The sequence below is a fragment of the Pristiophorus japonicus genome, chromosome 12 (assembly GCF_044704955.1).
Source record: "Pristiophorus japonicus isolate sPriJap1 chromosome 12, sPriJap1.hap1, whole genome shotgun sequence".
NCBI lineage: Eukaryota > Metazoa > Chordata > Chondrichthyes > Pristiophoridae > Pristiophorus > Pristiophorus japonicus.
The window spans coordinates 64573267-64595310 of NC_091988.1; the positions used below are offsets into that span (position 1 = coordinate 64573267).

The following is a 22044-nucleotide window of genomic DNA, read 5'->3' on the forward strand; positions in this document are numbered from 1 at the left end:
TGTAAATGGTGAAACTGGTTGGGTCACTCGTGCCTTCAGCTCAGTCTAGTCCTCTGCTACCGTGGCAACGGGGGTTGTATGTACATCGTAGGACCCCCGATTTGAGTTTTAAATGGGCCTACCGCCTGACTCAGGGAGGTGCTCCACCCGACAAGTGGTACCCTGGGATGGAGGTGTGAGGAGAGGATTGCCGCCTCCAGAGTGAAGGTAGGAACGGGAGCGATCAGACTTTCCCCATGATTTTCGGGGGGGGGGAGGGCGGAAGGGGGGGGAAAGGGGGGAAAGGGGGGGGGCGAGCAAGAGCCCTCAAAATTCGGCCCAGTATCTCAGAAGGAAAAATGAATGAATTCTGTAATAGACCGATAAGTGTGACCCACTGTTCCATTCACCCTCCCGAGCCATTCCAACACTTGCCCTTTGCCCTCGTACCGACTGCCCAGAACAAATCTTGCTCTTGAAATGTAAATATGCAAGTTAGCCAAAGTGACCAAGACTGACCAATGACTTTGAGATCTGGGGGTGGGGGGCGGGTGGGGGAGGGACACAGGCCATATATCGGAATGTATATATGGCTGGAAGTACATCACATGACCATGCGTATATGGTCCCTCTCTGTTGGAGCTGAAGCAGAGTTCAGTAACGTTCAGGCATTAATGGCGTTGGCCACATCAGTGAACACAAGTCTGCTGGGCCTCTGCAAGGATGCTTGACTTGGCATCAGAATCTAGGAGAAAGGAACATGGAAATGAGTCACTCAGCAACCACTCAGAATTCGCCCCTCCCCTCCCTGCATTAGACTGTCTGATGTGATAGTCACTCTGGCATATTCCATATAGTTTTTTTTAACTCTTAAGACACCTGGGAAGATTCACACTCCGCCTAGTGCTCTGCCATTTCCAATACCGAGGAAACAGGCGGAGTGGCCGTTTCAAATGAAATGTGCTATATTCTTATTTTGCATCTTTTCACTCCAAAATTCACAACAAATGCAAAATCTGCGGTGGAGAGCTTGCCTCAGCGAACCAACAGTTGGGATGTTCAATGCCCCTTGACCTACCATTATATAGAGACAGGACCTTCATTACTCAATAGTACAGACACATGGGGGTCGATTTTAACTTTAGCAACATGAATGGGCCATTCAGCCCCTTGAGCTTGTTCCGCCATTCCTGTTGAAGAAGGACTTGCAATTATACAGCGTCTCTCATGACCACCGGATGCCCCATAGCTGATGGGGTACTTTTTGAAGTGCAGTCACTGTTGTAGTGTCGGAAAATCAGCAGCCAATTTGAGCACAGCATGGTCCCATAAACAGCAATGTGATAATGACCAGATCAGCTGTGATGTTGACTGAAGAAGAAATATTAGCCCAGACACCAAGGATAACTCTCCTGCTCTTCTTCGAAATAATGCTTTTACGTTCGCCTGGGAGGACAAACGGGGCCTCGGTTTAACGTCTCATCCAAAAGACGGCACCTGCAACAGTGCAGCGCTCCCTCAGCACCGCACTGGAGTGTCAAATTAGATTTTTGTGCTCAAGTTTCTGGAGTGGGATTTCAACGCAGAACCTTCTGGCTCAGAGGCTATAATGCTACCCACTGAGTCACAGCTGACTCTTGAACCACTACATTGCTCTACTCGTCCACAGTTCCGAGCTTCTCACCATTTAGAAAATACTCTGATCTATCTTTCCTCAGTCCAAAGTGGATGACTTCACACTTCCTTTGGGTGATAGTATAAAACGGGTGATAGCGAATCAGCTTCCAGCTTTACATCTCTCCCAAGTTTGATTTCCGTTGACTTCAATAATTATTGGGAGAGATGTAGAACAGGCAGCCGATTCACTATTACTCGTTTTACACACTATCGGATAAAGCCAAAACCAATGGATTGATCAAAAATCAAGGGTGTTTCAGGCAGTTGGATTGTGGCAGAATGGGGTTTGACTGTACACACCCCTCACTGACTGAATAGCCTGCCAATCCACACTGTCAACCCATTGCCAATCCTCACTGCCAACCCACACTACCAACCGAATTCCAACCCACACTGCCAACCCACTGCCAACCCAATTCCAACCCACACTGCCAACCCAATTCCAACCCTCACAGCCATCCACACTGCCAACCCACACTGCCAACCCACTGCCAACCCAATTCCAACCCACACTGCCAACCCACTGCAAACCCAATTCCAACCCACACTGCCAACCCACACTACCAACCCTCACACATGAGGAATGGCCACTGAGCAAGGGTGCTAGCGGGTGGCCGGTGATCATGCCTCAGCAAGAGGCAGCACCTTCAGGAGAAGGTTGGCTAATTTGACTAAAACAAAGAGCAATTGACAGAGTATGTACCCTCTCTGGTCAGTGATGGGCGCACGGTGTGAAGTGGGTGGGTACCTGAGGTGGATGCTTCCTTTACTTGCCACCTTACCTTGCTCTGAGATCCCTGCGAAGCTGTGTCACGGCCGTGATCGAGAAGCTCCTGTTCGAGTTCGTCCTGCTCCTCGCCAGGGTCGAAGTTGTACATTGGCATCAGCTGGTGCCGCAGCTTTTCCAGCCTAAATAGCGGGCACAATTCAACAGAAATGCGCTAGTTAGGACAGTTTTTCAACAGCTGACAGTTCCTCCAGTGCCACAAGGAGATCTGAAGAATTACACGTGCCATGCCAGCGGACTGATGGTCGCCCTTTCTAAAGCTGCCTGGTTTTTGTGAAAGTGCCGAACTCAGATCCCTCTGAATCGGTTCATCAGTGCAATGCTCTGTGCGGAGCTGAGCTCCACAGACCAATTCGATTGCTTGATCTAGAAACATAGAAACATAGAAACATAGAAAATAGGTGCAGGAGTAGGCCATTCGGCCCTTCGAGCCTGCACCGCCATTCAATGAGTTCATGGCTGAACATGCAACTTCAGTACCCCATTCCTGCTTTCTCGCCATACCCCTTGATCCCCCTAGTAGTAAGGACTACATCTAACTCCTTTTTGAATATATTTAGTGAATTGGCCTCAACAACCTTTTGTGATAGAGAATTCCACAGGTTCACCACTCTCTGGGTGAAGAAGTTTCTCCTCATCTCGGTCCTAAATGGCTTACCCCTTATCCTTAGACTGTGACCCCTGGTTCTGGACTTCCCCAACATTAATAAGAACATAAGAACATAAGAATTAGGAACAGGAGTAGGCCATCTAGCCCCTCGAGCCTGCTCCGCCACCCAACAAGATCACGGCTGATCTGGCCGTGGACTCAGCTCCACTTACCCGCCCGCTCCCCATAACCCTCAATTCCCTTTTTGGTTAAAAATCTATTGATCTGTGATTTGAATATATTCAATGAGCTAGCCTCAACTGCTTCCTTGGGCAGAGAATTCCACAGATTCACAACCTCTGGGAGAAGAAATTCCTTCTCAACTCGGTTTTAAATTGGCTCCCCTGTATTTTGAGGCTGTGCCCCCTAGTTCTAGTCTTCCTGACCTGTGGAAACAACCTCTCTGCCTCTATCCTGTCTATCCCCTTCATTATTTTAAATGTTTCTATAAGATCACCCCTCATCCTTCTGAACTCCAACGAGTAAAGACCCAGTTTACTCAATCTATCATCATAAGGTAACCCCCTCATCTCCGGAATCAGCCTAGTGAATCGTCTCTGTACCCCTTCCAAAGCTAGTATATCCTTCCTTAAGTAAGGTGACCAAAACTGCACACAGTACTCCAGGTGCGGCCTCACCAATACCCTGTACAGTTGCAGCAGGATCTCCCTGCTTTTGTACTCCATCCCTCTCGCAATGAAGCCAACATTCCATTCACCTTCCTGATTACCTGCTGCACTTGCAAACTAACTTTTTGGGATTCATGCACAAGGACCCCCAGGTCCCTCTGCACTGCAGCATGTTGTAATTTCTCCCCATTCAAATAATATTCCCTTTTACTGTTTTTTTTCCCCCCAGGTGGATGACCTCACATTTTCCGACATTGTATTCCATCTGCCAAACCTTAGCCCATTCGTTTAACTTATCTAAATCTCTTTGCAGCCTCTCTGTGTCCTCTACACAACCCGCTTTCCCACTAATCTTTGTGTCATCTACACATTTTGTTACACTACACTCTGTCCCCTCTTCCAGGTCATCTATGTATATTGTAAACAGTTGTGGTCCCAGCACCCATCCCTGTGGCACACCACTAACCACCAATTTCCAACCCAAAAAGGACCCATTTATCCCAACTCTCTGCTTTCTGTTCGCCAGCCAATTCTCTATCCATGCTAATACATTTCCTCTGACTCCGCGTACCTCTATCTTCTGCAGTAACCTTTTGTGTGGCACCTTATCGAATGCCTTTTGGAAATCTAAATACACCACATCCATCGGTACACCTCTATCCACCATGCTCGTTATATCCTCAAAGAATTCCAGTAAATTAGTTAAACATGATTTCCCCTTCATGAATCCATGCTGCGTCTGCTTGATTGCACTATTCCTATCTAGATGTCCCGCTATTTCTTCCTTAATGATAGCTTCAAGCATTTTCCCCACGACAGAAGTTAAACTAACCGGCCTATAGTTACCTGCCTTTTGTCTGCCCCCTTTTTTAAACAGAGGCGTTACATTAGCTGCTTTCCAATCCGATGGCACCTCCCCAGAGTCCAGAGAATTTTGGTAGATTATAACGAATGCATCTGCTATAACTTCTGCCATTTCTTTTAATACCCTGGGATGCATTTCATCAGGACCAGGGCACTTGTCTACCTTGAGTCCCATTAGCCTGTCCAGCACTACCCCCCTAGTGATAGTGATTGTCTCAAGGTCCTCCCTTCCCACATTCCTGTGACTAGCAATTTTTGGCATGGTTTTTGTGTCTTCCACTGTGAAGACCGAAGCAAAATAATTGTTTAAGGTCTCAGCCATTTCCACATTTCCCATTATTAAATCCCCTTTCTCATCTTCTAACGGACCAACATTTACTTTAGTCACTCTTTTCCGTTTTATATATCGGTAAAAGCTTTTACGATCTCTTTTTATGTTTTGCGCAAGTTTACATTCGTAATCTATCTTCCCCTTCTTTATTGCTTTCTTCGTCATTCTTTGCTGTCGTTTAAAATTTTCCCAATCTTCTAGTTTCCCACTAACTTTGGCCACCTTATACGCATTGTTTTTTAATTTGATACTTCTCCTTTATTTCCTTGGTTATCCACGGTTGGTTATCCCTTCTCTTTCACTGGAATATATTTTTGTTGAGCACTATGAAAGAGCTCCTTAAAAGTCCTCCACTGTTCCTCAATTGTGCCACCGTTTAGTCTGTGTTCCCAGTCTACTTTAGCCAACTCTGCCCTCATCCCACTGTAGTCCCCTTTGTTTAAGCATAGTACGCTCGTTTGAGACACTACTTCCTCACCCTCAATCTGTATTACAAATTCAACCATACTGTGATCACTCATTCCGAGAGGATCTTTTACTAGGAGATCGTTTATTATTCCTGTCTCATTACACAGGACCAGATCTAAGATCGCTTGCTCCCTTGTAGGTTCTGTAACATACTGTTCTAACAATCCCGTATGTATTCTATGAATTCCTCCTCAAGGCTACCCCGTGCGATTTGATTTGACCAATCGATATGTAGGTTAAAATCCCCTGTGATTACTGCCGTTCCTTTTTCACATACCTCCATTATTCCCTTGATTATTGTCCGCCCCATTATTTGTCCACCAGTAACTTTTTCCCCTTACTATCTCTAATCTCCACCCACAATGATTCAACATTTTGTTCATTAGAGCCAATATCATCTCTCACAACTGCCCTGATATCATCCTTTATTAACAGAGCTACCCCACCTCCTTTCCCTTCTTGTCTATCTTTCCGAATTGTTAGATATCCCTGTATGTTTAATTCCCAGTCTTAGCCACCCTGCAACCACGTTTCTGTAATGGCCACCAAATCATACCCATTTGTAATGATTTGTGCCATCAACTCATTTATTGTATTATTGTATTATCTGATTGTATTATCATTGCATTATCATTGTATTATCCGATCAAAGCTGTGCAGGGCACAGAGATGCTACAACTAGCATCAATTCTCCTGGACTAAGGTGAAAGAAAGAAAGACTTGCATTTATATAGCGCCTATCACGGAAGTCTCAAAGTGCATTACAGCCAATGAAGTAGTTTTAGAGTGTAGTCACTATTGTAATATGGGAAACGCGGCAGCCAATTTGATCACATTGTTGTTTGCATGTGCAAATTACCAGATAATCTGTTTCTTTGTTCTGTTGATTGAGGGATAAATATTGGCCAGGACACTGGGGATAACTCCCCTGCTCTTCTTCGAAATAGTGTCATGGGATCTTTTACATCTACATGAGAGAACAGACAGAACCTTGGTTTTAAATTCTGATCCGAAAGACGGCACCACCTCCCTCAGCACTGCACTGGAGTGTCAGCCTAGATTTTGTACTCAAGTCCTTGGAGTGGGACTTGAACCCATGACCTTCTGACTCAGAGGCGAGAGTGCTACCCACAGAGGCACCGCTGACACTGTAAGGTGAATGGAAAGCCGCCACTGACCTTAGTTCAAAGGCCTCCCCTGCAAAGTATACACGTGTGAGCATGGCTTGAGGCCAGGATCGGGCACAGGTACGGCACCCTTCAGGGTTGACTAGCCTGCTGACTCTCCCTGTCTGGGCTTGCAGGGTGAAGAGTGGGCACTAAGACGAGGGGCTGGAGAGCAGCTGGCAACTGTGCAATGAGCCTGCGTGCAGCACCTTCAGGGCACGGGGAGAGAAAGTGGGAGGAGAATAATATTGACTTTGTAATTCTAAATTTCAGGTTTCTTTTTACAAGCTGTTTACCATCGGACCCACACCCCGCCACCCCCTGCCTACAACTTTAGGCTGCTCCAGACCCCATCAGCCTCAGTATTTGCTGAGTCACACTCGTCCATGAAGGAGGCAGTTCACAAGACGGAGAATTGGTTATTGGTTCCTTACATTAGAGAAGTGGCTGTGCTTCAAAAAATACCTCATTGGATGCACCAAAGTGTTTAACAGCCAGAGGTCATAATAAGTGCTATATCGTGCAAGTTTCATTCTTCTTTTCTCTTTCCTTCTATCTTTCTCTCTTTTTCATTGTTTATTTCTATTTTTTTTCTCTTTCTTGTTTTCTTACATTTTCTTTCTTTCCTTCTTTCTCTCTATTTTCTTTCATTATCTCTCATTCTTTCTCATAACCTACATATTTGCCTACATAACACCAATGACTATGCCCCATGCAATGGATGTGAAGCACTTCGGAACACTGCATAGACCTAACAAGGTGCTATATAAATGCAAGTTCTTTTTTTTCGTTCTGTGCAGTACTCCATCCAGTGGTCTGATTAAGTACTGTTCAAACTGAACTCAAGTGTAGCTGGCAGACGGGAACCAGAGGAAATCCTGAGACTTGAACCCTTGACCCTGTAAGGGATATAGGTCAAGGAGGTGGACACAGAAATAGCCACGTCCCTTGAGGCTGATCCAAGGCATATTTAAAATTAGAGTTAGGGATCCTTTGCACTAAATGGCAACACCTTCCTGCTACTGACCTTCTAATCTTTATAAATCCCTTCAGCATGTTCCAAGAGAAATAGTCAACCTCACCTATAGGCAGGCCTTCCTGGTGACCCATCACCCAATTAGAACGGAGCTTCGCTGAGCACAATCAACTCAACAGATAGTGTGTGAACCCCTCTGCAGCAATGTGCAAAAAACAGGGAATGCAAGAAAGAGCTATTTGGGCCACATTAGTAACAAAAATGGTGTGCCCGAGCATTCACACTGCTTGCCATTTTAACACAAGTGCTAGCCTGTTTCTGTTAAACACAAGTGGCCTGAGATTGTGAGCTCGACTCCTGAAAGGGGGCTTGAAGCCACAAGCTTCAGACCCAGCTTCAACTTGTTGTGTTCCTAACACAGATGAGACTGCACACAGGGAGGTTAAAGTAACAGTGACCTCAGTCTTTATTAAGACACTCCAGAGTGAGGAACAGGCCTTCGGGGCCGGCTTATATACAGTGCTCCCAAGGGATGCTGGGATCAGATACACAACATCACTCCCCCCCCAAAGTCTAAGTGAAAACAATTTACAAGGTTAGGCAGTCGGGAGCCTTTCTTTCCCTGGTGGACCGCCTCGGTACAAATGTCTGTTCTGGTGTGTTGGCTGTGCCCTCGCTGGGCTGGCGTGTTGTTGGTCCTGCAGGGCTGCTGGGTGAGCCTGGATTTGCTGGGCTGTTGAGTTCGATTTCCTGGTCCGGCGTGGTGTCGTTGATCCTTTGGGTGTGTGTTGTGGGCTCGAAAAAGTTGCCGTCTGCTGTGGGTTGTTCAGGGCAGTCTGTGAACCGCAGCCTCGTTTGGTCCAGGTGCTTTCTGCAAATTTGTCCATGTCTAGTTTGACTACAAACACCCTACTCCCTTCTTTAGCCATCACCGTGCTCACGATCCACTTGGGACCATGTTCATAGTTTAGCACATACACAGGGTCAGTCAGATCAATTTCCCGTGACACAGTGGTGCGACCATCGTTTACATTTTGTTGCTGCCACCTGCTCTTTACCTGATCATGCAGGTTGGGGTGAATCAGCGAAAGTCTGGTTTTAAGTGTCCTTTTCATGAGTAGCACAGCCAGGGGCATTCCTGTGAGCGAGTGGGGTCTCGTGCGGTAACTGAGCAGTACTCAGGACAGGCGGGTTTGGAGTGAGCCTTCTGTGACTCGTTTGAGGCTCTGTTTGATTTTTGTAATGCCTGCTCTGCCTGCCCATTGGAGGCTGGTTTAAACGGGGCCAAGGCGACATGTTTTGATCCCATTGCGGGTCATGAGTTCTTTAAATTCAGCACTGGTGAAACATGGCCCGTTGTCACTGACCAGTATGTCAGGCAGGCCGTGGGTGGCAAACATGGCCCTCAGGCTTTCAATGGTGGCGGTGGCGGTGCTTCCTGACATTATTTCACATTCAATTTTGAAAAAGCATCCACCACCACCAGGAACATTTTACTGAGAAACGGGCCTGCATAGTCGACATGGATCCTCGACCATGGTCTGGAGGGCCAGGACCACAAACTTAGTAGTGCCTCTATGGGCGCGTTGCTCAACTGAGCACACATGTTGCATTGCCGTACACAGGACTCTAAGTCGAGTCGATACCGGGCCACCACACGTGGGATCTGGCTATCGCTTTCGTCATTACTATACCCGGGTGTGTGCTGTGGAGATCCGAGATGAACATCTCCCTGCCCTTTTTTGGTAGCACTACGCAGTTACCCCACAACAGGCAGTCTGCCTGATGGACAGCTCGTCCTTTCGCCGCTGGAATGGCTTGATTGGCTCTTGCGTTTCAACGGGGATGCTGGCCCAGCTCCCATGCAGTACACAGTTTTTTTACGAGGGACAGCAGAGGATCTTGGCTGGTCCAAGTCCTAATCTGGCGGGCAGTGACAGGTGATTTATCATTTCCAAACGCTTCCATGACCATCAACAAGTCTGCGGGCTGCGCCATTTCCACCCCCGTGGTGGGCAATGGTTGCCGACTGAGGGCATCTGCACAGTTCTTGGTGCCTGGCCTGTGGCGGATGGTATCGTTATACGCTGATAGCGCGAGTGCCCACCTTTGTATGCGGGCTGAAGCATTAGTATTTATCCCATTGTTTTCAGTGAACAGGGATATGAGGGGCTTGTGATCGGTTTCCAGCTCAAAATTGAGGCCAAACAGGTACTGATGCATTTTCTTTACCCCGAAGACACACGCTAATGCCTCTTTCTCAAACATGCTGCAGGCTCTCTCGGCCTTAGACAAGCTCCTGGAAGCATAGGTGACAGGTTGCAACTTCCCCGCAACATTAGCTTGTTGTAATACACACCCGACTCCGTACGACGACGCATCACATGCTAGCACGAGTCTTTTACACGGGTTATACAATACAAGCAGCTTGTTGGAGCATAAAATGTTTCTGGCTTTCTCAAAAGCAATTACTTGTTTTTTTTCCCCATACCCAGTTCTCACCTTTAGCAATAAAATATGTAGGGGCTCTAACAGGGTGCTTAACCTCGGTAGGAAGTTACCAAAATAGTTGAGAAGTCCCAGGAACGATCGCAGCTCCGGGACGTTCTGTGGCCTGGGCACGTTCCTGATAGCCTCTGTGGGCCGAATGCCGTCCGCCGCGATCTTTCTCCCCAAAAACTCCACTTCTATTGCCATGAAGACGCATTTCGACCTCTTCAGCTGCAGCCCTACGCGATCCAGTCGCTGGAAGACCTCCTCTAGGTTTTGTAGGTGCTCGACGGTGTCCCGACCCGTGACCAGTATGTCGTCCTGAAAAACCACCATGCGTGGTACCGACTTGAGTGGGCTCTCCATGTTTCTCTGGAAGATCGCTGCAGCCGACCGAATTCCAAACAGGCATCTGTTGTAGATGTGCGTGTTGATGCAGGTGAGGTCCTTCGAAGACTCCTCCAGCTCTTGCGTCATGTAGTCCGAAGTCAGGTCGAGCTTGGTGAACGTCTTGCCTCCTGCCAGCGTCGCAAATAGGTCATCTGCCTTAGGTAGCGAGTATTGGTCCTGCAGTGAGAAACGATTAATAGTTACTTTATCATCGCCGCAAATCCTGACTGTGCCATCACTTTTGAGTACTGGAACAATCGGGCTGGTCCACTCGCTGAATTCCACTGGGGAGATGATGCCCTCGCGTTGCAGCCTGTCCAGCTCGATTTCCACTCTCTCCCTCATCATGTGAGGTACCGCTCGCGCCTTGTGGTGAATGGGTCTGCCTCTGGGACCAAGTGGATCCGCACCTTTGCCCCGGAAAAGTTTCCAATGCCTGGCTCAAAAAGGGAAGAAAATTTGTTAAGAACCTGGGTACATGAGGCCTCATCGACATGTGATAACGCTCAAATGTCATCGCAGTTCCAGTGGATTTTGCCCAGCCAGCTCCTTCCAAGCAGTGTGGGGCCATTGCCCGGGACAATCCAGAGTGGCAATTCGTGCACCGTACCCTCGTAGGTGACCTTGACCATGGCGCTGTCCAGAACAGTGATAAGCTCTTTGGTGTACGTTCTTAATTTCGTGTAGATGGGGCTCAGGGCTGGTCTGAGTGCCTTGTTGCACCACAGCCTCTCAAACATCTTTTTACTCATGATGGATTGGCTAGCGCCAGTGTCCAGTTCCATGGCTACGGGTAAGCCATTCAATTTTATGTTTCGCATTATAGGTGGATATTTCATCGAAAATGTATGCACCCCGTGTACTTCAGCATCTGCCTCCTCTCTGAAGCTTGAAATTGCTTTGGTCCACCTCTGCAACGTGGTGGTTAGCAGGTTTTGAGGAGCTTGCAGCTCGTCTGCAAGCTCGTTGGAGGTGCCCCATTGTTCACAGCTCTTGCAAACATGCCCTTTGAAGCGGTATGAATAGGCTGAATGGAAGCCTCCACAACGCCAACAAGGTGTGAATTGCCTTGCATTCATCCTTTGTTGCGGACTCTCAGTCATCTGGGTCACCTAAGGCCTGCTGGCAGTTGCAGACTCGTGGTTACTGCCCTATATATTTCTGCTCGCAAACACAGTTCCAGTTATTTTATGAACATTGCTGGCACTTGTGTGCTGAGAGATTTGTTTGGTATTATCACTGCTGGGCATAAATGCCTGTGCTATCGCAATGGCCTTACTGAGGGTCGGTGTCTCTGCAGTCAAACGTTTTTGTAGGATGGTCTCGTGGCCAATGCCCAGTACAAAAAAGTATCTGAACATCTGCTCCAGGTAGCCATCAAACTCACATTGTCCTGCAAGTTGCCTTAGCTCGGCGACGTAGCTCGCCACTCCCTGACCTTCAGATCGCTGGCACGTGTAGAACCGATACCTTGCCATCAGCATGCTCTCCCTTGGGTTAAGATGCTCCCGAACCAGTGTACACAGCTCCTCATACGACTTATCTGTGGGTTTCACCGGAGCCAGAAGATTCTTCATGAGGCTGTAGGTCGGTGCCCCGCAGATCGTGAAGAGGACCGCTCTCCTTTTTGCAGCGCTTCCTTCTCCGTCCAGCTCATTGGCTACAACGTACTGGTCTAACTGTTCGACACAGGCTTCCCAGTCCTCACCCTCCGAGAACTTCTCCAAGATGCCCACAGTTTGCTGCATCTTTGCATTGGATTCGTGTACTCATTGCCAGTTGTTGTGCTCCTAACACAGGTGAGACTGCACACAGGGAGGTTAAAGTAACAGTGACCTCAGACTTTATTAAGACACTTCAGAGTGAATAACAGGCCTTAGGGGCCGGCTTATATACAGTGCTCCCAAGTGATGCTGGGATCCCTTGGGACTTCAGGGAATGAGCTCCCTGGTGGCGGAACATGGGAGTGCATGCTTTACAGATACACAACACAACTGATATGCATACTGAACCAGAAAGCCACAGGCCTGATCCCTGGTCTGTGCTGGACCTCCCATGGTTTTGCTCATGGTGATGGAATCATCATCATAGGTGGTCCCTCGAACAAGGATAGCTTGCTTCCACGAGTTCACAGATATTTCAATGAAAGACCCGATGTTCCAGTCCTGAGCTCCAATTGAGGGTGTGGAAGATGCCTGTGCATGGATTTTTTTTTAACATGTGGTGACCGTTACACACCAGCCACCACACGGGCTTGGCAGAGTTAGGCCTTTATCCAGTGGCAAGGATTAACCAGGATGACTGGAGGCCTGCTCTGCTGCAAGGACCCAGTGTGCACACATATTACAATGTGGGCAGGCCCGTACTGCCCCTGGGTCTTCGGCTCTTCTGGGCCCCGTACACTCATTCACTTCCACCACGATCTCTCGCCGCTCCGCCACAAAAACACTCGCCGCACCTCCGCCACGATTTCCCTCCGCCAAACCTCTGTCATGATAACCCAGCAAATCTCAGCCACGATCCCTCATCACTGCTCCACCTCGATTAGTTGTTGGTGGTGATAGAATGATCCACTGTTTGATAACATGAGTAGAGGGGTTGGTGGGTCCAAAGTTAGGACTATATAATATGGCGAGCTAGAGTTTGGCATCTCTCCCTTACCTGCCATGCCATTTTCATATTGCTGCTTTTCTGTGTCTCCTTCCTCTCCTGCTTCTCTTTCTCCCCTCTCTTTCGCCCCTTGCTTTCCGCGTCCTTCCTACATGCCTACATGAACTACACTCCAAAAGTACTTCATTAGCTGTAAATTGCATTGGGACATCCGGTGGTCGTGAAAGGAGCTATATAAATGCAAGTCTTTCTTTCTTTCTCTTTCTCTTCTATTCTTCTGTCTATTCAACAGGCGGGGGGAGGTGGGGGGAAACAGCGGCAGCCATTTATTTTAAATGAGTTAATGGGTGGAACTTTCAACTTCGTGGAAGTGGGTGGGGAAGGGTGGGGCACGTAAAACCAGCGTGAGGGGGTGGGGCATGTAAAACCAGCGGGAGCGGATTAGCCGCCCGTTATACGTCCCGCCCAATTTTCCTTTCCAACGACATCGTGGCCCGACTGCGCGGCGGGGGAGGGGGAGGAGTTAAAATCTCAGTTTCCTATCTGCCTCGGCCCTCCACTGCGCTTCTTCCCTCCCTTCCCCGGCCCACTCCTCAAATCGCACGACACCCTTCGGGAGTTAATATCGGGGCTTAAAGTGTTAAGAAACTGGAGCTGGGCGATGTTTAAACTATCCCACATTTGTTGTTTTTGTATCCTAGTTTTAGTAGCAGGAAGGTTTGAAGCCTCTCCTTTCATCTTAGAATGATGTATGTTCATGAATGGGAGGGGGATGGGGATGGGAGGTGGTGGGGGGGGCAGCGGGGGAGGGAGAGCGGCTCGGGTCTAGCCGGAAGAAGTGAAAGTGGCCCCGTCCCTTTCACTCTCTCTTATCTTGGCCGACACGTGTCCGCATTTTAATGAATGGACTCACGGGGACGGAAGCAACAAAAGAAGAAAGCGGGGGGCCCGGCCACAAGTGACAGTGGTTTCTGCGGTCGATGTCCTGCCACCTCGGCAAAGCAAACTCTACAAACCACAAGACGCCAAGGGGCAGAGGATGTGTCATTCACTCCAGCCTCTGGCTGTGTCGGGTCCGGGACACAAACAACACCCAGCCAGCTGCGCCGTTTCGGTTGGCGGTAAGAGCCTGCCCCGGTACCCATTCGGACATCCTGCCGGTACACCGTTGTGAATGAGAACCACAGCAAAACGTTAAAAGTCATAGCTGGGCCAGTGCTAAATCCATCCTAACCGCAACGTCATGTGAAATAAATATCTCCGAGCAAGAGATCTGGTTTTAATAAAGAGCCACCATTCATATCAAACTGCCCAACAAAAGGCATTTTTTTTCCTTCTGGTGCAGCAACAGATGGAGGAGAGTGGTGAGCGGAAATGCAATACTGATGGGAGTGTGAGCTTTATTCTTAGATCCCTGAGACCCTCACCCCGCCCCCCCTCCCTCCCTCATCCGAAAGGCTGGAGTTTTAATCCCAGCATCAGCTGCCAGATGAACTCAGCTGCCCATGTTAGGCCCAGTTCTCAACTCGGCTACGAGGAAGATGCTTTTCCTCAAGCCCGCCAAAGCGCATACCCAGTTCCCTGGGCACCAAGCGCCAGGGAAAAAAATAAGGGGGGCAGTGCAGACCCCACTCCGCCCAATCTTTAAAAAAAATTAGTTTACAGGATGTGGGCATCGCCGGCAAGACCAGCATTTATTGCCCATTCCTAATTGCCCTTCAGAAGGTGGTGATGAGCTGCCTTCTTGAGCCGCTGTAGTCCCTGTGGTGAAGGTGCTCGCACAGTGCTGACTTTGTTGTAGCAGTTTGGTACAGCTGAGTGACTTGCTGGGCCATTTAAGAGTCAACCACATTGCTGTGGGTCTGGAGTCATATTGATCAGACCAGTTAAGGACAGCAGATTTCCTTCCGAAAGGACATTAGTGAACCAGATGTTTCTATTTTTAAACAATCCCACAAACAGCAATTTGATAATGACCAGATAATATGTTTTTGTTATGTTAGTTAAGGGATAACTATTGGCCAGGACACCGGGGATAACTCCCTTGTTCTTTGTCGAAATAGTGCTGTGGGATCTTTTACATCCTCCTGAGACCGGGCCTCGCTTTAACATCACAGCCGAAAGATGGCACCGCAGCACTCCCTCAGCACTGTGTAGTGACCTTACACCTTACTATAGAATCACATGAGGCATGTAGTGCAGACAAGGTCACTACGTGACCTGCACCTTTATTCCCAGGACCAATAAGTGCTGACCCTGCGTGGGACCTCCCTTTATATGCCTGGATGACCAGGTGAGGAGTGGCTCCCACAAGTTCACCCCCTGTGGTCAAGGTGTGCATTACTCAGATGTATACAGTGTACAGTGTTGTTACATAAAGGTTACAGTTATGTGAATGTTACAAACATGACATCACCTCCCCCCAACGTCTTTGGGTCAAAGATTGAGACTTTCAGGCGGTCGACGCTCTCTCGTGGAGCGTCGCGTTGGGGCTCTGGCAGTGGTGTGGGTAACATCTCATGATCTTCCTCAGGTTCCTCAGTGTCCATGCTGAACTTTTTCTTTACTTGGTCCAGATGTTTGCTTCATATCTGCCCATTGTTAAGTCTGACCACTATGACCCTATTCCACTCTTTGCCAATTACAATACCCTCAAGCCACTTGGGTCCCAACCCATGATTGAGAACGAACACAGCGTCATCGATTTCTATGCATCTCCCCACTGAGTTGCGATCATGGCACTCGATTTGGGACTGGCGCTTGCCCTCAACAATGTCTGACAGGGCTGGATGAATGAGGGACAGCCGCGTTTTAAGCGTGCATTTCATGAGTAGTTCCGCAGGCGGGACTCCCGTGAGCGAATGTGGTCGGGACCTATAGGCCAGCAGGAGGCGCGATAGGCGGTACTGAAGGGAGGGTCCTTGAATCCGGAGCATACCCTGTTTTATGATTTGAACCGCACATTCCGCCTGGCCATTGGAAGCCGGTGTGAACGGTGCTGTCCTGACGTGTTTGATACCATTACCCGACATAAACTCCTGGAATTCATAGCTAGTGAAACACGGACCATTGTCTCTAACCAGGATGTCCGGCAAGCCGTGGGTCGCAAAGAGCGTACGCAGACTCTCCACAGTGGTGGATGTCGTGCACGAATTCAATATGATGCACTCGATCCATTTTGAGTATGCATCGACAACAATCAGGAACATTTTTCCCATGAACGGGCCCGCGTAGCTTACGTGAATACGTGACCATGGCCTGGCAGGCCAGGGCCATGGGCTGAGTGGGGCCTCCCTGGGGGCATTTGCCAGCTGGGCACACGTCGTGCACCTGCGAACCCAGTGTTCCAGGTCTGAGTCAATTCCCGGCCACCATACATGTGACCGGGCAATGGCCTTCATTAGCACGATGCCTGGGTGCTCGCTGTGGAGTTCCCTGATGAATGCTTCCCTTCCTTTCTGGGGCATGACTACCCGGCTGCCCCATAGCAGGCAGTCGTCTTGGATGGAGAGTTCATCCATCCATCTGTGAAACGGCCTGACCTCCTCAGGGCACGGTCCGTGTGCGGGCGCCCAATCCCCAGTCAGGACACATTTCTTTATCGGGGATAGGAGGGGATCTCTGTTGGTCCAGATTTTGATCTGGCAGGCTTTGATGGGGGAGCCTGAGGTGTCAAAAACCTCAACGGCCATGACCATCTCAGCGCTTTGCTCCGACGCCCCCTCAGTGGTCACTAGTGGGAGCCTGCTGAGCACGTCAGCGCAATTTTCGGTGCCTGGACGGTGCCATATGGTGTAGTCATATGCAGCCAGCGTGAGGGCCCACCGCTGTATGCGAGCTGACGCATTAGCATTGACAACATCCCTGTTGTCCGACAGCAAGGCTAACGGCTTGTGGTCTGTTTCTAACTCGAACCTTCTGCCGAAAAGGTACTGTGCATCTTTTTCACCCCGTAGACACATGCGAGTGCTTCCTTTTCAACCATCCCATATCCCTATTATGCCTCCAGGTCGCTCTCCCAGGCAGAAGCCACAGGTTGGAGCTGGCCCTCATCATTACTCTGCTGCAACACACACCCAACCCCATAGGATGATGCATCACACGTTAAAACCAGTTTCTTACAGGGGTTGTACAAGGTCAACAGCTTGTTAGAACAAAGCAGGTTGCGCGCCCGATTCAAAGCCCATTCTTGACAGTCCCCCCAAAACCATTCACAACCTTTACACAGGAGCACGTGTAGCGGCTCCAACAATGTGCTTAGGTTCGGCAGAAAGTTCCCGAAGTAGTTCAATAGTCCCAGAAATGACCGCAACTCCGATGTGTTGCCAGACCTGGGCGCACTACGGATCGCCTCAGTTTTGGATTCGGTAGGCTGGATCCCATCTGCGGCAACCCTCCTGCCCAAAAACTCGACCTCTGGGGCCAAAAACACACACTTGGACTTTTTTAGTCGCAAGCCTACCCGGTCCAGTCGGCGTAGCACCTCCTCCAGGTTGTAGAGGTGTTCGTCGGTGTCTCGACCCATGATTAGGATGTCATCTTGGAATACGATTGTTCCAGGGATGGATTTAAGCAAGCTTTCCATGCTCCTTTGGAAGATAGCGGCCTCTGAACGAATGCCAAACGGACACCTGTTGTAAACAAATAGCCCCTTGTGCGTAGTGATGGTGGTCAGAAGCTTGGATTCTTCAGCCAGTTCCTGAGTCATGTAGGCTGAAGTGAGGTCCAACTTGGTGAACAACTTGCCACCTGCCAGCGTGGCAAAAAGATCCTCTGCTCTCGGAAGCGGGTATTGGTCCTATAATGACATTCGGTTGATGGTGGCCTTGTAGTCACCACAAATCCTGACTGAGCCATCCGCTTTAAGGACAGGAACGATGGGACTTGCCCAGTCACTGAATTCAACAGGCGAAATTATGCCCTCTCTGAGCAGCCTGTCCAACTTACTCTCATTTCTCTCACGCATCACATACGGCACCGCTCTGGCTTTGTGGTGCACTGGTCTGGCGTCCGGGGTGATGCGTATCACTACTTTGGTGCCCTTAAAAGTCCCGACACCTGAAAAAGTAGCTCGAATTTCTGTAGGACCTGTGAGCATGAACTTCACTCCACAGATGAAATGGCGTGCACATGCCCCCCATTTCCAGTTCATCTCGGCTAACCAGCTCCTCCCCAAGAGCACAGGACCATGCCCCGGTACAATCCAGAGTGGCAGCCGGTTCTCCGATCCATTGTGTGTGACCACCAAGTTTGCAATGCCTAGCACTGGGATGATCTCTCTGGTACACGTCCGTAACTGCGTGTCAATGCGTTCCAGTTTGGCCTGTTAGCTTTGAGTGGCCATTGTCTTTCAAATTGTCGGGCATAAGTGACTGGCTGGCTCCTGTGTCCAGCTCCATGCGTACCGGGGATGCCATTTAATAGGACTTTCAACATCATAGGTGGCGTTTAGGTATACGAGCTGTGGATATCTGCCACATGAACCCGCTGGACTTCAACGTCGATAGCTTTGCCCCAAGCATCAACCTGCCTTGCTGACCCCTCGTCTGGTTCCTCTGCCTCATAAACTAGCCTCGCTACGGGCTTTCTGCACATTCTGGCCAAATGTCCACTGAAGTTACAGTTTCTACAGATAAATTGTTGAAACCTACAGGTTTTCGCAGCATGTCGGCCACCGCACCTCCAGCATGAGCTGAGATTGTTGTGAACAAAGGAACTGTTACCTGCCGTTCCTCTCTGATTGTCTCTTTGATTACACCTGAGCACTCTGTTGCTGAGTATCAATGGTCCCATCCCGGGACGCATTGTCCCTTGTGATGGCGTGAATTGTCGATTCCGCTGCCATTGTCTCTGTTGCTGGTCCACCCTAGAGTCAGTTGCTGCCTGGGCGGTGTCGAATTGCCCTTGCCTACCTGCGGGGTTCTGAGTTGCGTTTACAATGTTAACTCCCTGGTCCATCGCCACGTTGGAACCAGGGCTGCACACGTAAATTATCTTGGTCTCCTCTTCCCCTGCCATGAAGGTCTGAGCTATCAACGCTGCCCTTTCCAAAGTCAAGTCCTTGGTCTCAATAAGCTTCCTGAAAATCCCGGCATGACCAATGCCCTCAATGATGAAATCCCTTAACATCTCCCCCCTGCAGGCATCTGTGAACTTAGAGGCTGGCCAAAGGCCGAAGGTCCGCAACGAAATCCGATATGCTTTATCCTCCTGATGCCGGTGTGTATAGAACCGGTGCCGGGCCATGTGTATACTGCTCGCCGGTTTGAGATGCTCACCGATCAATGTGCTGAGCTCTTCAAAAGACTTGTCCGCCGGCTTCTCGGGTGCGAGCAGGTCTTTCATCAGCGCATATATCTTGGATCCACAGCTGGTCAGTAGATGCGCCCTCCGCTTGTCAGCCGCTTCCTCTCCCAGCCAGTTCTTCGTGACAAAGCTCTGCTGGAGCCTCTCAACGAAATCATCCCCAGTCCTTACCAACACAGTACCGTTCCTCTGTGCTACCGGTGGCCATCCTCGTGGGTCGTTGATTCCCGTTTCTCGTCGCCAAATGTAGTGTCCTTACACCTTACTATAGAATCACACAAGGCATGTACTGCAGACCAAGGTCACTACATGACCTGAACCTTTAGTCCCAGGACCAAGAAGTGCTGACCCTGCGTGGGACCTCCCTTTATATTCCTGGATGACCAGGTGAGGAGTGGCTCCCACAAGTTCACCCCCTGTGGTCAAGGTGTGCATTTCTCAGGTGTATACAGTGTACTGTGTTGTTACATAAAGTTATGTGAAGGTTACAAACATGACACACTGTATTGGAGTGTCGGTCTAAATTTTGTGCTCAAGTCTCTAGAGTGGAACTTGAATCCACAACTGTGTGACTCAGAGGCGAAAGTGCTATCCACTGAGCTAAAGCTGATACGTTTTAGGAACAAATAAAAACATGCGGCCAAACAACCTTGTTGCTTTTTCATAGATCAAGCTGCGTGCTTTTTCACCATAATCCCCTAATCTCTTTACCCTCCTGAATGTATCTAATTGTCTCTTGAACCCATGTTTACTGTGTGCTTCAATGGTCTTCGCTGGTAACTTATTCTGCAGCTCTATTATATTCCGGATAAAGAAAGTTTCACCCTGTTTCCTTTCTTACTCCTTGCTTTCTCGGTTGATGTCTTGATTGCTGATGGTAAACCCTGCTGTTCAGTGGATGTGTATGGACGTTGGTTGAAGGTAGGATTGGGCTGTGATATTTCCCTGTCCTTCACCCTCTTCCTGCCTCTCACAGTCAAACTATTACTACCTGGCTGAAAAAAAAGCCACCTGTGGAACAGAGGGGGTGGAGAATGAGGAGTAATATGGTGAAGTAGAGGGAGTGAAGGGAGTGGGGAATCAGGAATAATTCAGTGTTGGCGGAGGGCGTGGAGGGAGCGGAGGGCGTGGGGAATGAGGAGTAATCTGGAAGAAGCAGGAGGTTGGAGTCCGAGGATCGATCGCACGGGAGGAAGATACGGCCTCAGATGGTTGCAGAGATAACAAAGGTGGGGCGGGGGGCGGGGGGGAAGGGGTGCGGCGGTGGCACGACCATGGAGAGATTTGCAAGCAAGGACAAGGATTTTTAATTCAATCTAGTAGGGCAGGCCAACAGAGATAGGAGAAATGGGCATGCAGTGCTTAGTGTGCAGGACAGGATACGAGGGATGGAGTTTTGGACGATTCGGAGTTTATGGACATTGGGAGCACAGCGAGGAAGGTGTTGGAGATGTCAAGTCTGGCAGTGGTGGCGAGGTTAGAGAAGGTTGCCAAGGTAGGGTGGGCCGTAATGCAAATGTCGGTGTAAGAAAATGACTGCTGATACTTTGAGCATCACTGGCACATTTCATCTGTGGGGCCATTTTAACCGAACCGGCCCGGTGAGAAATTAACATGGCGAAATCGGCCGCACGTTAAAATCAGACTAGGTGTAAAATGGGTGGCAGACCTGATCACATCAGTTTCCCACCGGGACAGTTAGGTTAAAATGCCCCCCAGTGTTGCAATAAGAACGAAAGAAAGACTTGCATTTTATAGCGCCTTTCACAACCACCAGACATCCCAAAGTGGTTTATGGCTGATGAAGTACTTTTTTTGAAGTGTAGTCACTATTGTAGCATGGGAACGTGGCAGCCAATTTGTGCACAGCAAGCTCCCACAAGCAGCAATGTGATAATGACCAGATAATCTGTTTTTTGTTATGCTGATTGAGGGATAAATATTAGCCCAGGACACTGAGGAGAATTCTCTTGCTCTTCTTCGAAATAGTGCCATGGGATCTTATTTCATCCACCTGAGAGAGCAGACTCGGGTTAACGTTTCATCCGAAAGGCGGCACCTCTGACAGTGCAGCACTCCCTCAGTATTGCACTGGGAGTGTCAGCCTAGATTTATTTGCTCAAGTATCTGGAGTGGGATTTAAACCCACAACCTTCTGACTCAAGAGGCAAAAGTGCTACCCACTGAGCCACGGCTGACATGAGGCCCATGAGACAAAGGCTTCGATAATAACAGTGAGGAGGAAGGGGAGGTTTAGCGGCCAGGAAACCCGGAAGCAGGGTTTTCCTGATGGTCCAGCCGAATTTAATGGTAGGACTTGTTTTTTTAAATATAATTCTCTGTTTCCCGGTGCAGTGCTGAGGGAGTGTTGCACTGTTGGAGGTGCCGTCTTTCGGATGAGACATTAAACCGAGGCCCCGTCTGCCCTCACCAGTGGACGTAAACAATCCCAAGGCACCATTTCAAAGAATAGCAGGGGAATTATCTCCGGTATCCTGGGCAATAATTGTCCCTCAATCAACATTAAAAAAACAGATTATCTGCTCATTATCACATTGCTATTTGTGCGAGCTTGCTTGTGCACAAATTGGCTGCCGCGCTTCCTATATTACAACAGTGACTAGTGGTAGAGGCAGAAACCCTCATCACATTTAAAAAGTACTTGGATGTGCATTTAAAGTGCTCAAGTTTCGGCCTAAGTTGCTCCTATTTTTTTGGAGCA

The 22044-nt window shown here is 49.0% G+C and overlaps 1 protein-coding gene across 2 annotated transcripts in view; it reads right to left on the reverse strand.

Annotated features, from left to right (window-relative positions):
- Nucleotides 1-518: 518 nt before the first annotated feature.
- The window catches only part of c12h3orf18 (chromosome 12 C3orf18 homolog), a 108822-nt gene continuing 87296 nt past the window's right edge, over nt 519-22044 (reverse strand). For both annotated transcript variants that reach the window (XM_070894929.1, XM_070894928.1), the window contains 2 exons: nt 2439-2565; nt 519-724 (listed from right to left, as the gene is read on the reverse strand). In XM_070894929.1, coding sequence (XP_070751030.1) covers nt 644-724; nt 2439-2565 — 208 coding nt within the window. In that variant the 3' untranslated portion in view covers nt 519-643. The remainder of the gene's footprint in view (nt 725-2438; nt 2566-22044) is intronic.